Source organism: Psammomys obesus, unplaced genomic scaffold, assembly GCF_907164565.1.
Source record: "Psammomys obesus unplaced genomic scaffold, mPsaObe1.curated_primary_1811, whole genome shotgun sequence".
Taxonomy (NCBI): Eukaryota; Metazoa; Chordata; class Mammalia; order Rodentia; family Muridae; genus Psammomys; species Psammomys obesus.
The window spans coordinates 9,885,784-9,902,736 of NW_026596134.1; the positions used below are offsets into that span (position 1 = coordinate 9,885,784).

Below are 16,953 nucleotides of genomic sequence, written 5' to 3' on the forward strand. Positions count from 1 at the left end.
TGCTTGTTTTTTTGTTTGGTGTTTTTGTTTTTTTGAGTTGCTTGTTTTTACACAGCTGCAGTGATGCATCAAACAGGCCAGGGAGCCCTCACAGATTTCTGTCAGAATACATTATCACCTCATTGCAGCCACACAAGCCTTCTACAAGTTTCATTAGATTGAACTCAGTGGCCTTTATACCTCTACCCTTTCCTCAGGTCTTTTCTAAGAATAGAATTCCACATTTTTCCTTGAAATCTGGTTTTAAATATTTGTTAAATTTTTCTTAACTACAAGGGACAAAATACATTAATAACTTCTTTTGGGTTCTTTTGAGACATTGTATAGTCTTAATGGACTTGGAACATTCAGGATCGCCTGCTTTAGAACCATGAGTGCTGGGTTTGCAGGCATGCACTACTATTCTTTTCTAGCTTCAACCTCCCTCCCCCTGAGACAGGGTTTCTCTGTGTATCCTTGGCTGTCTTGAACTCACTTTGTAGACCAGATTGGCCTCAAACTTGCAGCAATCCACCATCCCTGTCTCCCAGAGTTCTGGGATTACAGGCGTGTGCTACCATTCCTGGCTGTTTTTTGGCTAGCTTTTCTGTTTGTTTTGTTTTGAGGCCCTCTATTTATTTACTTACTTATTTACTTATTTACTTACTTACTTACTTACTTACTTACATACCATGTGCCAAGGACCTTAGCCACCCTTTGTCTCTTGGGCCACCATAGAGAAAGTCATGTAGTATCCAGTAAACAATTTGTGTGCTTACCATGGGCCATGCATTGTTCTAGGTTCTTAACCATGAGTCATACTGTTCATTCAGAATATGAGTTGTCTCCAGGCCTGTACTGTAGTGGACATATTTAGTATGCTGCCTGACTCAATAGCAGGGCATATATATGTATACAATGAGCAGGGTATATACAATCTATTAGTTGCCTTTTTTGCCACTGACAAAATGCCTGACGAGGTAATTTAGGAGTGTTCAGTTTGGGCTCAGTTCCTGAGGGTCCAGACCATCCCTAGGCAGGTGGGTCTGTACTATAGAAGATAAATAGCCAGCTGTGAGCCTGAGACGAGGTAGTGAGCAGTACTCCTCCATGATGTCTGCTTCAGTTCCTGCCTTGACTTCCTGCCCAGACTTTTCCCAGTGATAGATTTGTGACCTGGGAGTTGTAAGATGAAATAAACTCTTTTTCCTTGTCCAACTTGCTTTTGGCATAGTATTTGTCACAGCAACAGAAAAACTAGAACAGCATTTTAAACTCAAATGTTATCAAAGGCATGCTTTAAATTTTACTAGAAAAAAATTCAAGCCTGTGTAGAACCAAGACTAATACAATGAACAGCTTGTACTCACTCATAACCCAATGTCAATCATAACTAATTTCTGACAATTTTATTTTTTAAGACGTCTCACCATGTTACTCAGGCTGGCTTTGAGCTTACTGTGTAGACCAGGCTGGCCCAGGGCTCATGGAGATCCACCTGCCTCCTGAGTGCTAGGATTAAAGGCGTGCACCACCATGCCTGGCCTCTGACAATTTTTTTTAATGTATTTATGTGTGTTTGTGTGGAGGCCAGAATTCAGATATCATCCACAGGAAAGCCTGAGGGGATCTCGTTGACCTAGAGCTCGCCAGTTAGACTAGCCTCGCTGGACAACAAGCCCCAGTGACCTTTCTTGGACACATACATTGTGGCACATACATGTGCTACCATGACTTATATTTTGTATGTTGGGTCTGGTGATGGAACTCAGGTCCTCATATCTGTAAAGCAAGCACTTAGCTTAACTGAGCCATTTCTCGAGCCCAATTTTTGGCAATTCTTGTCTCATGTTCTCTCTTCCTATTATTTTAAAGTATATCCAACATGGCAGGTCATGCTACGTATCAGGGTAATACATAAAAGCTCTTGGGCTATACTTCATCATATATGAGAAAAGAGGAAGTCTTCCAGAAGGATGTTTTAGAGCAGTGGTTCTCAACCTGTGGGTCCCTTTTGAGTCCCATGCCAGATATCCCGCTTATCAGATATTTCACAACAATCGTAAAATTACAGTTGTGAAGTAGCAATGAAATAATTTTATGTTTAGGGGTCACCACAACATTAAAGGTCTGCAGCGTTTGGAAGGTTGAAAACCACTGTTTTAGATGATGACATTTGTACTAATAAATGGAACAAAAAGCTTAACTTGTATTTTCTTCATTACATTAATTTCGTAGCACAATGTGAACTTACGGTTTACCACTCTAGAGGTGTTGGGGCCTGGGAGAATGAAGCAGAAAGATGAGCTGCACTGAGGTCTCATGTAATAGCCAAGTCTATTCAGAGCATCAGACAATTCATACTCTGAAGGTTAAGAGGACTCACATGAGTAAGGTGTTCAATCAAAAGGGCATAGAAACAAATCACAATACTCAGTTGTAATGAATAATCTGAAGTAAACTCACTTCTATCTGCTACCTGGAAGGGACATTCCAAGAACAATTCCATGGTTTCAAGAAAACTGAGTTCACTGATTCTTGTGTGTTTTTTTTTTTTTTTTTTTTTTTTTTTTGAGGTTTCTCACACACGCACAGAAATTCTCACAGGATTCCATTCTTGGACTGTGTTCTGCCAGATGTGGGGCTCTAGAGGATTTATACATACAGAAAAATGAGCTTAATGACAGTTGCTAAACTTCTCAGTCATTCACGAACCCAACTAAGTCCTGAGTTCATGTCATCACTCACACATGAGTTATGACATCACTCATGCCCTTGTGACTTAACCTTCTTCATACCTTCTGGGTCCTCACACATCTTCCCCAAGCCATTCTCCCAAAGCCGTTCTTGCCTTCCTATAAATTCTCAACATTGACCAGGATCCTCCCGCTTTATTTTCCTGTCTAAACTGCTTTCCCCCTGTATATCCGTATATCTCACTTGCTTACTTCAAGTCTCTGTGCAAGATTACCCAATCAGTGAGGCCTTAACCATTTTCTACATTACCAGTGCTGCTCTCACCGTGGCATGCCCGTACTATCCTTACCCTGTTTTGCTTTTCTCTCCAACGTCAGTCATCACCACCTGTGGAACACTACCTCTTGTCTGTGTGCCTTCCCATTAGGATGAAATCTTTATAGGCTTACAGACTGTTTATCCTCTCATGCCCCAGTAGGCACGTCAATCATTTGAGGATTTTGTACACTACATTTAAAAAACATTGTGCTGGGCATGACGGCACATTCTTCTTGTAATTGCAGTAATTCAGGAGGTAGAAGCAGAAGGGTCATGAGTTGGAAGCCAACCTGGGTCAAAGAAGATCCTGTCTCAAACAAGGGCTGAGGATGCAGCAAAGTCTAAACGCCTAACATGCACAAGTCTCTGGATTTGAGACCAAAAGTTGTCAATCAAATCAAGCTGAAGAGGTTGCTCATCAACCCCACCACCATAGACAATGTTACGACCTGCTTCTTCTTGCTCTTTTCGCGATTCATTTTCTTGCCTTCCTTGCTCCTATCCACCTGTCCATGTCCAATTCATTGCACTAGGACACAGAAACTAAAACTCCTCGGAGGTGCCGCCTGAACCTAAATAGATTTTTCTAGTGAAATTATTCAGATTTCAGGGAGAGATAATTCGGTATGGGGAGGGAGGTCATCGGATTCTACATACTGGTGGTATTTCCAAAGTCCCAAAGTACACGGTAATTGAAAAAACAAAGTTTTCTGCGTGGACATTTGAATTGGAACCCGCTTTTGCAGCTTCGTAGCCGCGTTTCCAAGCCTGTGACACGGATATTCTATTATCCGCAGAGGCTGGATAATAAAGTAATGTGGATGGGTTGAGGTCGCGTCCCTGAGCGGTGGGACCACCCCGTCCAATCGTCTCCCAGGGGTGCCACAGCTCCCGGAGACAGGATTAAGAAGGCGACCGCCAAGGGTTGCCTCCGCCCACAAACAAAAGCGGCTGTGGAGGCGGAGACAGCCGCCGCTGCCTGTTAGGTCCCGCCGGTTCCGCGGGTTCCGCAGAAGCCACAGGTCCGGCTGGCCCGCATTCGGTCCTCCGCGATCCCAGCGTCCTTCGCGCCCAGAACGCATCTGGCAGCGGCCCTTCTATCCCTTCGCCACGCATCTCTATAGCCACTGTTACTTCCCCGGCGGTGTCGTGGCGGCCGGCGTTGAGTTGGCAGGACTGGCCCACGAAACTGAGCAAAGTCGGTAAAGCCGAGAGAGAAGTGGTCAAGCCCCGCGGCGGGAGGCCGTGGGACTGAGCAGAGGCCCCGCGGGGGCCGCAGTGTTCGCAGTGGTGAAGCCGCGGTGAAGCGCCAGGCAGGGCCTCGGCTGTTTGACGCCGCGGCTGGTGGGAGTGCCGCGTCCTCCTAGTCCTCGGCGTCTGGATCCGGACCAGCTTTGTCGGTCAGGGACATCTGGAGTAGACTGGTGCCCCACCGCAGCGATGTCGTCCTGGTTCGGGGGCCTCGGCTCCGGCTTCGGTCAGTCCCTGGGTCAAGTAGGGGGCAGCCTGGCTTCCATCACTGGCCAGATCTCAAACTTCACCAAGGATATGCTGATGGAGGGCACGGAGGAGGTGCCAGGTAACAGCTGGAGCGAGGGCGGGAGGGCTCGCCTGGGACCCTAAGAAAGTCCGCTGGGTTACGGGTCCCGTCCATCGGCAGACTCGGACGGGTCGCGAGGGAGTCACTCGGCATTTTCTCTTTGCTCTCTCTCCTTCCTTTGCCTCCGCAGCCGCTTTTCCAGCCTGCCGGGTGACCACCGCAGAGAGCTCTGGTTCTCCTCCCCCCATCGAATATCCTAGAGAGCTCAGTAAAAACGCCGAAATAGGGTCCTATATGGGCGGTCCGTGCCTCGTACTTATTTTGCCCTTAATTTGGGGACTGATCTTCATTTTGTTCCTCTTCCTTTAGTTTGACAGGTAAAGAAAGCGTGGCAGCTGTTTCTTTTTCCCCTAAATGCTTTGTGACAATAATAACTCACAATCAACATTTGGTGACCCCTGTCCTGTCTTTAGCACGTTATTAGGGGGGATAGGCTTGTTTTTCTATTCAACTATTTTCCAGTTTTGCTTATTGTGAAGACACATTGCAGCTGAAAATGTATTTTTGTGTCTGATGGCACATTTCTCTCATACTTTTGCCAGAACCAGGGAAATACTTTACCTTTTGAGTATTGTTATCTACCTTTACTCACCTAAAACTTAAAAAAAAATTATTATTATTATTGGTGTGTGTGTATATACATGGTGTATGTCCACATGTGGCGGTCAGAAGACAACTTTGTGGAGTTGTTCTCTTTACACCTTTAGGTGGATTTGGGGGCTGGAATTCAGTTCACTTGGCTTGCATGGCAAGCACCTTGCCTCACTGATTCATCTAGCCAGGCCCCTTCTCTCGTTTTTGAAGTCGTCACCTTGCTATCCTAATGAACAGTGACCTAAAATTAGATTGTAGTCAGTGGTTAGTTTAATTGCTATTCTGCTTTCTTGGCATTTCTTTGAGCAGGTAGGGGTTTTTTAAGTTTTATCCAAGAAGGTGGGGAGGTAATCCAGTTGCTAAGAGCACTGGCCACTCTCCCAGAGGACCCAGGTTCCATTCTTAGAACCCATTGGCAGTTCACAAGTGTCTGTAACTTCATTCAGTTCCAGAGGATCCAATGGCTTCTTGATTGGCACTATGTCTCAGCAGGCACTAGACGCTCAGATAGTGCACAGATACACATACAGACAAAATACCCGTACTTGTATCATCATCATCATCATCATCATCATCATCATCATCGTCTTCATCATCATTTAAAAAAGTTTTAATAAAGGTTTGCCATGCAGCTTAGGTTGCCCTGGAGCTGTCTTCTTGTCTCTGCCTCTCAGTGCTGGCATTCCAGGTGTGTGCCACCATGCTGTTACAGCCTTATTTCTTTATTAATGAACAAACAGAACAACTTACTGTTGTGCTTTAATCTGTGGGAAGGAATTGCTAGATATTGAACCCATGTTAAGAACACTCTGCTGAATTATAATCCCAGCTAACCAATTTTTTCATCATGGTATGAGAGCCATGTATTTTTGCTGGAAATAGAGTAGAATAGTTTAATAGGAAAAAAGCCCTTATATTTAGAAGGAAAACTGGGTCACTACCCAAACCATTTTACTGCTTTGGGCCTCCCTTGATTGGAAAGTTCATGACTTGGGACAGTGAGAATGAAAGGCCTTCATGTGTCCAGTAGAGGGACATGGGGCTTGGAAGGCAGAAAAGGGCTGATAGCTGTGGGAAAGACTAGATTCTCAATGTATGACAGATAGGGACTAACAGTTGGTATTTCTTTGACCTTAAAAATAGGTGGAAAATAGGTGCCCCCTACCTAATATGGAGTCCATTTTGTTCTCAACAGAGAGCTTGCTGTATTTTCAAACAAACAAACCAACTTTGCATTTATTTATTTATTATGTATATATTTATTTATTTTGAAGCCAGGTCTTACTGTGTAGCCCAGGCTGGCCTGGCACTTGCAGTATAGCCCAAGGTTGACCTCAAATAGCATTTCTCCTGCCTCAGCTTCATATGGTCCCTATTGTTTGTTTTGGGGTTTGGACTTTATTTCACCCTGGCAGGTCCAGAACTCCCAGATCTGTCTTCATCTGCCTGGGCAGTGCTAGGATTTCAGGCATGCACCATCAAACCTGGCTTATAATCTCAATTTTAGTGATTTGGCGAGCCTCTAATTTTCCTGAACTAGAAATTTTTGTCATCTTTGTTTTGTGTCTTTTTGTATATTTGCTTCAAATTGGCCATTGGATCTTGTTCATCCTGTGTCAGACTTGTCTTTGTTCTTTACAATTGTTACTGTAGCTCAGATCCTCAGTCTCTCCCAGGGTTGTTCTCTTCAGGTCTGGTTCTTAATTCATTTTCTGTTGTACTGCTAGTCTAAAAGTAAATTTGCTTAAAAGTTTCTTGACTTACAGAAAAAAAAAGCCTAACTTCTTAATTTTGGGGAGATCAAAAACCTACTCTTTCTAGATTCAAACTGTCTTTTCTAGGTGCCATACCAGTTTCCATATCTACATACAAGTCCAGTCTGTCCCCAGAGCTCCTGTCACACAGAACTTTGCTAGGTTTCCCAAGCCTCTCTGTGGATAGTCTTCTTTACTTCCTCCTTTACCTGGAAAACAGTTTTTCTGTACAATCCTGCTCATACGTCAGGGATATTGTGAGAGTGTTCTGACCCCCACACAGGGTGAGTTGGTTGCCAGTGTTCTGTGTTCTAATAGCTTTGTGTGTTAGTTACTCTCTGGTAGCACTGATGATACTGGGCTATAATTTGCATTTTCCTTGATTTATAAGGATGAATGTCTTAATTACTTTTCTATTGCTATAATAAATGCCATGACGAAGGCAACTTATAAAAGAAAGCATTTAATTTGGGGTCTTGTGGTTCCAGATGGGTGGAATCTATGACCATCATGGCAGGGAACATGGCAGGCAGTCAGGCATGGTGCTGAAACAGTAGCTGAGACACTACATCTGGTCCACAAGCTCCAGGTAGAAAGATGGAGAGCTAACTGGGAATGGCTTGGGCTTTTGAAACCTCCAAGCCTGCCTGGAGTTCTATACCTCCTCCAACAAGACCACACCTTCTAATCCTTCTGGAATTTCTCTGTGTACACTTGGGCTGTGTGTGTGTGTGTGTGTGCGTGTGTGTGTGCGTGTGTGTGTGTGTGTGTGTGTGTGTGTGTGTGTGCGCACGCGCACACGAGCCAGATGTGTGTGCTGGTACCCTCAGAGGTCAGAAGAGAGTTTTGGACACCAGGAATTGGGATTCTGGGTGGTTGTGAGTTGCCTGGACAAAACTCAGGGCCTCTGGAAGAGCAATAAGCAGGCGTCTTAATTTTTGAACCATCTCTATAGCTTGGGCCTTTTGTTTACTTTTTTTTTTTCTTTTTTTTCCTCAAATAGGGTTTCTATGTGTAGCCTTGGCTGTCCTGCAACTTACTTTGTAGACCAGGCTGACCTCGAATTCACAGAGATCCCCCTGTCTCTGCCTCCCAAGTGCTGGGATTAAAGACATGCACCACTACTGCTTGGCACTATTGTTGTTTCTTGGTAGGGTCAACTCAGGACCTTGACTAGGCAAGCAGCTCTGCTATGGAGCTCTATCTCCTGCCCTGCTTTTATAATGTTCAGATGCAGTAATGGAAAACCGTGAGTCCACAAAGGAAAAAGATCGAAACTCTGTAGATGGAGGTTTCCAGCAGGATTAGTGTGACCATTTTGGTATTGCTAGACCCTGACTACATTTACTAATTTATTTATTTTTAATTTTTATCCACTTACTTATTCGAGGCAGGGTTTTGCTCTATAATTCAGGCTGGCTTTCATCTCAGATCCTCCTACTTCAGTCTCTTAAAATGTTGGGATCACAGGTGTGTACCTCCCCTCCCCTCAGACTGCTCTGACTACACATGCCTCCTTTCTTTTCTTCCTTTCTCTGGTGTTTTTTCTTTTTTTCTCTTTCTTTCTTTCTTTCTTTCTCTCTTTCCTTCTCTCTCTTTCTTTCTTTCTCTCTTTCTTCTTTCTTCCTCTCTTTCTTTCTTTTGTTCTCTTTCTTCTTTCTTCCTTTCTTTCATTTCCTTATTTCCTTCTCTTTCTTTCTCTCTCTCTCTCTTTTTCTTTCTTTTGTTTTTTTTCATACTGGGGATTAAGTTTGGCTTTTGCACATATCAGGCAGGTACACCATTTAAGCTGTATCTTTTAGTCCTTTGACTACTTTTAAGTGAAAACAAGTAAAGTCAGAATGAGTTTATCCCCATTCTTAAAAAAGATTATTTATTACTTTATATAATACTAATCAAATATTCAGCATATACTGTTTGTTTTTATAGCAGATTTGTCCAATTTTGGGAGAGAGGAAAATGAAGCTATTTATTCAGTCTTAAGATCAGAGGTAAGTACAATTAAAGACAGCTGTCAAACTTCAGGTTTCCTCTTTTGGAAGCCACAAAAGTTATTGAAATTTTCAATATTATTAAATGCACTGTCTCACCTTTCAACCTTTCCTGTTCCTCAGGGTTTCTTTTTGTCTTGTCTTACAAATCTTGCCTAAATGAGGAATGTGTGTACTTGCCACAGTTGGTCCTTTTCTAGTCTCATTTTCACTTCAATCTGTTGGAAGTAGGAAAACTGTCACATGTAGAAATAGCAATGCTAAAAGTTTATCATAATATCGTCCAGAAGTGTGCTATACTGAAGTACATTTATTTCCTTGTATTTATTATCTATCATTTTGCTTTGTTTTTTGAGCTAAGGTTTTCTGTGTAGCTCAGGCTGGCCTTGAACAGGTGATCCTCGTCTTAGCTTCCTGAATGCTGGGATATCAGGTCTATTTAGTCACTCTTCTATTGCTGTGAAGAGACACCATGGCCAAGGTAACTCCTAAAATGGAAAGCATTTATTTGGGGGCTGGCTTACAGGTTCAGAGGCTTATTAGTTCATTATCATCATGGGAAGCAGGGCAACAGGCATGGCCAACATCGTGTTGGAGAAGAAGCCGAGAGCTATATCCTGATCTGCAGGACCTGGCATGGGTTTCTGAAATATCAAACTCATCCACTGTGACACACTTCCTCCAACGAGGCCACCCCCCCCCCAATCCTTTTCAAATAGTGATGACCAAGCATTCAAATATATGAGTCTATGGGAGGTATTCTTATACAAAGTACCACAAGGCCTGAATCATCACACATCTCTATTGGTACATTTAAATATAATATGAAAAATGGAATTCTGTTTATTCTGGAGTTTTAAATTTCCTAACATCAGAATAATATAATATTTGGGGCAAAGAAGTTAAAAATAATAAGCTAATTATATTGTTTTGTTCTTTATGAATCGGTGTGTAGTTGTGACTAATTCTGGACATTATACGTAATAGGTATGAGAAAAGCTTGGAAAAGTTGAGAGGAAAACTAAAGAAATTAGAAGGAATTCAGAGTGGGAGTTATTGTAAAGGACTATTGGAGCTCAACAGTTGAGCCTTAGGATAAGAACAGTAAGAGAACACTTAGTGTTGTAGGGACAGGTGTTCTTAGAGAAATGTGGTAAACATGCTTTCCTCAGTTCTAAGCCTATAACAGATGCTAAGAGTGTTTCCTAACAGGCCTCATTGAACTCTGGTCTAGAATATTCATATGAAATTGTAGAATCTGAAAGTAGAGGAGGGACTTGTAAGAGGGATGAGCCTAAAGAAGATAGCATTGTGGTAGCACTTTGAGACCTAAGCATAGATAAGGAAGCCAAGTGCCGCAGTTCTAATTAGGAACATGAGTTCTTAGTAAGAATGGGCTAGAAAATCCTTGAGGAGGCCCCTCTTGGTACAGGTACCCCTTCTGGTACACCCAGAAAAGTTAGCAGCAGTGTGTGTGTGCTGGTGCAGCTTAAGGGAATTTGCCAGTGTATATGTTGGGGGAAAGTATGAAAGATTAACCTACTTGAATAACTTACTTGTCTGCTTTGTGCTGAGTCTGAGGAAGGAAATACAACTCTTATGTCCTCCTTTGGATCTCAGTCTCTTTAATGGTTTTTATGGTTGTCTCATCTATGACAAGTGTGGGTCTAGAGTAGAAATATTTATTTGAGGGAGACACATCCACCGTGTAAGCCTCTTCCTCATTTGATGCTACTCAAATACCAGAGGAAGATGGGCTCTATTGTGTGGTACTGCAAATAGAAGCGGTTCTAGCTGCATGTGCGCATGCATATGCCCACATAGGCCTGCATCATCTAGTCCTGCTCCGGCACCTTATGTGACCTCGTGATCTGTTGTTCCAGACTCACTGATAGATAAGGTGATGGTGGCAAGTTCTAGTCTAGAAGAAAGGCAGTGTGTTTCCTGGGGAATTAGAGCTACCTATTCATAGTTGGCTGAATTCCTTACAATTCTTTTTATTTTTTTGTTTTGTGTGTGCGAGTCAGGTATGTGTTTGTGCCACAATATGTATGGAGGCCGGAGGTCAACCTCAGGTGTCAGTTCTTGCCTTCTACCTAGTTTGAGACAGGGTCTCTTGTGGTTTGCTGCTCGTATGCCAGGCTGCCTGGCCCACAGGCTCCCAGGATTCTCCTGAATCCACCTGGCATGTAAATGTAGAAGAGTGGGATTATGGATACAGTGCCTGGATTTGTGTCTATCCTAGTGTTCTGAGCTCTGGTCCTCACACTTAAACAGCAAACATTTTACCCACTGACTCACCTCCCCAGCCCTGTTGTTTTGAGACAGGGTCTTGCTGAGTGTCACTGGCTAGCTTATTCCTAGCTTTAGTTAGGAGTCTAATTGCAAACCAAACGAATTCACCTAAACCTACCTTTTCCTCTTTTTTGCCAAAGAAATAGTTATGTTACATTTATTATTTATGTCTAGTAGACTCTTTTAACATTTTTATATTATAATTTTTTTTTTCATAAGGGTGAAAAAATTAATTGTGAAGAACTTGTTTGTTTGTTTGAGACAGGATCTCCCTCTGTAGCCCTGGCTGTTCCTGGATCTGCTATAGACTGACTTAGGCTAGCCTTGAACTCAGCAGAGATCCACCTGCCTCTGCTTCCCAGTGCCGGAATTAAAGGTGTGCACTGCCACTCCTGACTTCACTGGAGGTTTTTAATACTTTATAAATTTAGCAAAACCCAATTTGTATGTGAATGGGTGAATACTTTGCTTACCTATGTCTGTGTACCACATGTGTCCAGTGCCTGTGGAGGACTGGTGTTAGGTGGTTCAGAGCCACCATGTTGGTGCTGGGATTGAGCCTGGGTCCTCTGGAAGGAAGACCCACCAGTGCTCTTAACTGCTGAGCCATTTCCAGCCTCCATTTTATGGCTTGGAAAGCATGTAAAGCTGGGTGTGATTGATGGTTCATGCCTGAGATCCCAGCTATACTCAGAAGATTAAAGCAGAAGGAGTTCTAGGGCTGAGATTTAGGTCAGTCAAGATGAGATAGTAAAACCCTGTCTCTAAACAAACACAAAATAGGCAATGCTCGTTGAGTTCATCTAGCCTCTTACTAACTCATGTACAAACAGGAATGCCTTTATCTTACAACTATTGATGATAGATTTCAGCTGCCTCCTATGTAGACTTCTGATTATCATTACTCTCCCTGCCGTCCCTTCCTTTTATTTTGTTTGTATTCATGTATATGTGGAGACCAGCAGTCAACCTTGGATGTTGTTCTTTAAAAGCCATCCTCCTTTTGTTTGTTTGTTTGTCTTTCTTTTTTTTTTTTTAATGTGTATGGGTGTATATCTGAGTACCCAATTCATGCAGAATATGGCCTCGCCAGAAGAGAGTGTTCCCTGGAATTAGTATTACAGACAGTTGTGAACCACCATGTGGAATGTTGGGTATTGAACCCAGATCCCCTGGAAGAACAATTGGTGCTTTTTAACCACTGAGCCATCTCTCCAGCCCCAGGCATCTTGTCTCTCACTTGGACCTGCGGCCTACTGGTTAGGTTAGGCCAGGCCAGCAAGCCCACCTGCCTGCTTTCCTGTGCTGGGTTATATCATATATATATATGTATATATATATATATATGATATATATATATATATGATATATATATGTATGTATATATATATATATACACCACCACACTCATCACCATGCCATGGCTAGGACTTTTGTTTTGTTTAAGCCAGGGTCTTGCTGAGCCCTGGCTTAGACAGCTCGGGGACTGTGTGTAGATCAGGCTGGCCTGCAAGTCACAGAGATCTACACTGAAGTGTAACTGACACTTGAGTACTGGGATTAAAAGTGTGACTCACATCCGGTCATGTAATATTATTGTTGTTTATTTTATTATTTTATATGTATATGTATGTGTGTTTTATCTGCGCACGTTTTGCCTTGTCAAAACACTTGAATTGAGGCCGGGGTTGTGGTGCAGGCCTTTAAAGCCAGCTCTTCTGAGGCAAAGGCAGATGGATATCTGTGAGTCTGAAGTGTCTTGACAAGAGAAAACTTTCTTTTTTTTTGTTTTTTTTTTTTTTTTGTTTTTTGTTTTTTGTTTTTTGTTTTTTGAGAGAGGTTTCTGTATTGTCCTGGCTGTCCTGGACTCATTTTGTAGACCAGGCTGGCCTCGAACTCATAGTGATCCACCTGCCTCTGCTTCCTTGAAATCTGGGATTTCAGGCATGTGCCACCATGCCCGGCTCAAACTTTATTCTTGATCAAGAGGATGGACTCAGAATAGTGAGCACAATTGGATAGGAAGTGTACTTGGTCTTTATTCTAATAGTGGTGACTGAGTCTTTTCTTCCATATGTGGGCAGGAGGGGGGTCTTTCAAGCTTGTGCTCAAAGGAAATGAAAGAAAGCCACTTAATTCACAGCAGGGCCTCTATGTAATCGAAGTGTTTAAAGGGTGTATATGGAGGATTAAAACATTTGTATAAAAGTGTTAAATTTCTTGTCATAAAAACAGTTTTTGTTTGATAGGGAAAAAAACAAAACAAAACAAAAAGATCCAACCAATGTTTAATGTTCTTTGCACTGGGAACCAAATTTGGGTACTCCACTGAGTCCTCTCTGTGGCCTTATCTCTACTTTTCCCTGTTTCTTTAAAAACAATAGAGATTTTTGGGAACTTTGCCAGCTTCTGAGTTCCTTGAAGAAAAAATAGAGCTAGAGTTAAGATTTTCATTTAAAGGTTTATATTAAAAGCCAGAATTCTGTCTGAGACCTTTGATATTTTATGTCTTTTTTGTGTCATGCATACATGTAATGATTTCTAACATGCTTGACTTGAGATCATTTTGTTGAAAATACTTTTCTCCTTGCTTCTAGAATGAAAGACTTAAAAAGCTTTATACGGATCTAGAGGAAAAGCATGAAGCGTCAGAACTTCAAATAAAGCAGCAATCTTCAAGTTACCGAAGTCAATTACAGAAGAAAGAGGCAAGTGCTACTTTTTATTATTTTATGGCTATATTTAAAATATTAAATTTATTAAAATTAGGGCAGCATTTCCATTAATATTATTTTCATAAGGTAACCTTTGGAAAGATTAAATTCTAGCTTCTAAAAGAAGAGTCTCATAACATTTTAATGATCTATTGTACATAATTTCTGATATTTATGAAATACAATTTAATGTCTTCTCTTAGGTTTTAAGAACATTTATTTAGTTTAAATTGTTTTGTGGTGCTGGCAATTGAACCCAGGACCTTGCATATGCTAGATATTTTTTTAAGTTGATTTTAAGGCATGGTAATCATTGCTAATACATTTTCCTTTATGTAAATAGATATTTACTACATGTTAATATTTTCTAATTGGCATGTACTTGATTTTCCACATGAAACTATAGTAAGTGTTTTACACTTGAATTTCTTTTTTTGTGGTTCTATTTTCTTTTAGTTTGATTAAACTGTTTGTTTGGCCTTGTTTTATCTTTTCTTTGAAGTCTTAATAATAGGTAATAAGTACATATATAATTTAACCACTGTTACTCTGAATCCTGTTGTTAAATTTTCTTTTGTGTTTAATGAATAAGTAGAGTCCAGTGAATACTTACATTAAGTTGAGCCACTTCTCATTTTTTTTTAATCCAGATAATTTTGGTTACTTTTAGTTTGTTGGCTGTTTGTTTTTACCATAGTCATAATTTTTTTTAATTTTATTTTTTTTAATATTATTTTTTTAATTTTTTTTTTTTTTTTCCAAGACAGGGTCTCTCTGTGTGTAGCCTTAGCTGTCCTGGAACTTGCTCTGTAGACCAGGCTGGTCTTGAACTCAGAACTTAGAGATCTGCCTCCCTCTGCCTCCAGAGTTAAGATTAAAGGCATACACCACCACTTCTAACACTTGGCTAGAGTTTTTCTTTTAGATTTAAATGAGGACTTGGACAGCTCAATAGTTGCAGAAGAGTGCTTGTCTAGTGTGTGGGAGGCCCTGTGCTCAGATCTCAGCACCACAGAACAACTAAAAACAAAGATTTAGATGAATTGGTTTCTAGCTCCTTTAGTGATATGTTAAAGTAGAACAAAAAGTATGCTGCATTTAAGAGAAAATTAAGCACTTAGAGCTTAAGTTTTTAATCTAATTTATATTAAAACAAATTATTATAAGAATAAAACATACACAAAGTAGAGCCACAAGTTCACATGAAGGTTATATCTCTATTCTTTTTGTAGTGCTGAGGGTTGAACTCAGACATGTGCAGGCACTTTATAGCTAAGCTCTGTCCCTCACCCTCTTCTAAAAATTATTTTAAAGACAGGATCTCATGTAGCTGAGTCTGGCCTCCAACTTGCTATGTAGCCAAGGATAACCTTTAACTTCTGAGCCTCCTTCTGCCTCAGTCTCCCCAAGTGCTGAGATTACAGTGCTATTATGCCCTGGGGATTAAACCCAAACTTAACGCACAGTAGGGAAAGCACTGTACCATGTGAGCTAGCTTTATTTTGTGGTGGGAAAGGGTGGTTGCATGTTTTGTGTGGGTCTGTGTGTGGGGTTTCTTTTTCTTTTCTTTCTTTCTTTTTTTGACAGTCTTACTAGGTACCACTGTCTATGTAGTACTTTTTATATAGCCCAGATGTACTCAGATTTACAGCAGTCCTCCTGCTTCAACCCCCTAACTACTGAGGTTATAGATGTGTGCCAGCACACATAACTTTACAAGTTGTTTCTGCCAGCCTTCAGTTAAAATTCTGCTCAACAATTTAGAATTTTTGTACTTTTATCTCTCTAAAGAGGGTCAAATTTTCAGTGGCCCCCTCTTGGCTAGTCTGAAAGCCAGGGCCTCTTTTAATTTCTTTCTAAGACTCGTGGGGTAATAACTATAGGCCGACTGTGTTATCTTATTTGAAAAAAATGGAGTTAATAAATGAAAGCATTCTTTCAGTCATATTGTATAGAGCAGTGAAAAGTCACATTTGATTCGTGGAAATGTTAAGCCTAAATCCACCTGTCGTCTTTCCTAGCAGCATAGTTCCAAGAAAGCCTTTTAATGTGTAAATCACACAGCTTTGTTTTATTTCATGTCTGATGATCATAAATAGAGCTCTGAGAAATTACTTATATTATGATGATAGCAAACTCACGTTCCACTGAGACATTCATTGCTTTAGTTAACATGTGGGTAAAATTCTAATCTTCATACTGTTTGGGACATTATCTGAACTCTGTGGGAATTATGTTGTCATTCAAATAATACTCTTATGGTTCGGGTATTACTAATTGAGTACTATTGTCATGTCATCATTATGTCTTTCAACATTATGAATATGAACAGTCCAATAAGCATTCTAAAAATACTTTCTTTAAAATATGGTTATAAATACATAGGAAGAAATCAACCACCTTAAATCAAGACAGACGGCACTACAGGATGAGCTGCGCAGACTGCAGTCTGCTGCTCAGTTGGTACACTCAGGATCTGGCAGTGCGCCAGTGGCCACTACTGCGTCTTCATTCAGTTATGGGGTCAGTCAGGTATCAGCCTTCCACGAGGATGACATGGACTTCGGAGATGTAATTTCATCACAACAGGAAATAAACAGATTATCAAATGAAGTTTCAAGACTGGAATCTGAACTTGGACATTGGAAACATATTGCTCAGGTTGGTAAAATTTGTATGAATTTTTGAAAACTAGGTAGAGTATGAAATACCGTTGATTAGAAAAATAGAAAAAGCTGTATTTGTTTTCTAATGCAGCATTTGGCTTTCTAAGTGATTTGATCAAGTCCCCTTCCTCTTTCAGTCTCAGTTTTCTCTTCTGTATGATAGGTGGAAAAAAGAGATAGATAGATAGATAGATAGATAGATAGATAGATAGATAGATAGATCCACTTAAAAGGAGTTATAAACCCAGACTCAACGGATAAAAATAAAATTGAGCCACCTGCTCTAGAGTCTGGTTTCTTTGACAGAAGCACAGAAAATCAAGGCATTTTGTTTTAAGAATGTGT

General features: G+C 41.0%; 1 protein-coding gene across 1 annotated transcript in view; it reads left to right on the forward strand.

The window, feature by feature from the left end:
* Positions 1-4,151: 4,151 nt before the first annotated feature.
* The window catches only part of Trip11 (thyroid hormone receptor interactor 11), a 71,015-nt gene continuing 58,213 nt past the window's right edge, over positions 4,152-16,953 (forward strand). The window contains exons 1-4 of the mRNA XM_055592861.1: positions 4,152-4,573; positions 8,872-8,933; positions 13,826-13,936; positions 16,328-16,603. Coding sequence (XP_055448836.1) covers positions 4,435-4,573; positions 8,872-8,933; positions 13,826-13,936; positions 16,328-16,603 — 588 coding nt within the window. The 5' untranslated portion in view covers positions 4,152-4,434. The remainder of the gene's footprint in view (positions 4,574-8,871; positions 8,934-13,825; positions 13,937-16,327; positions 16,604-16,953) is intronic.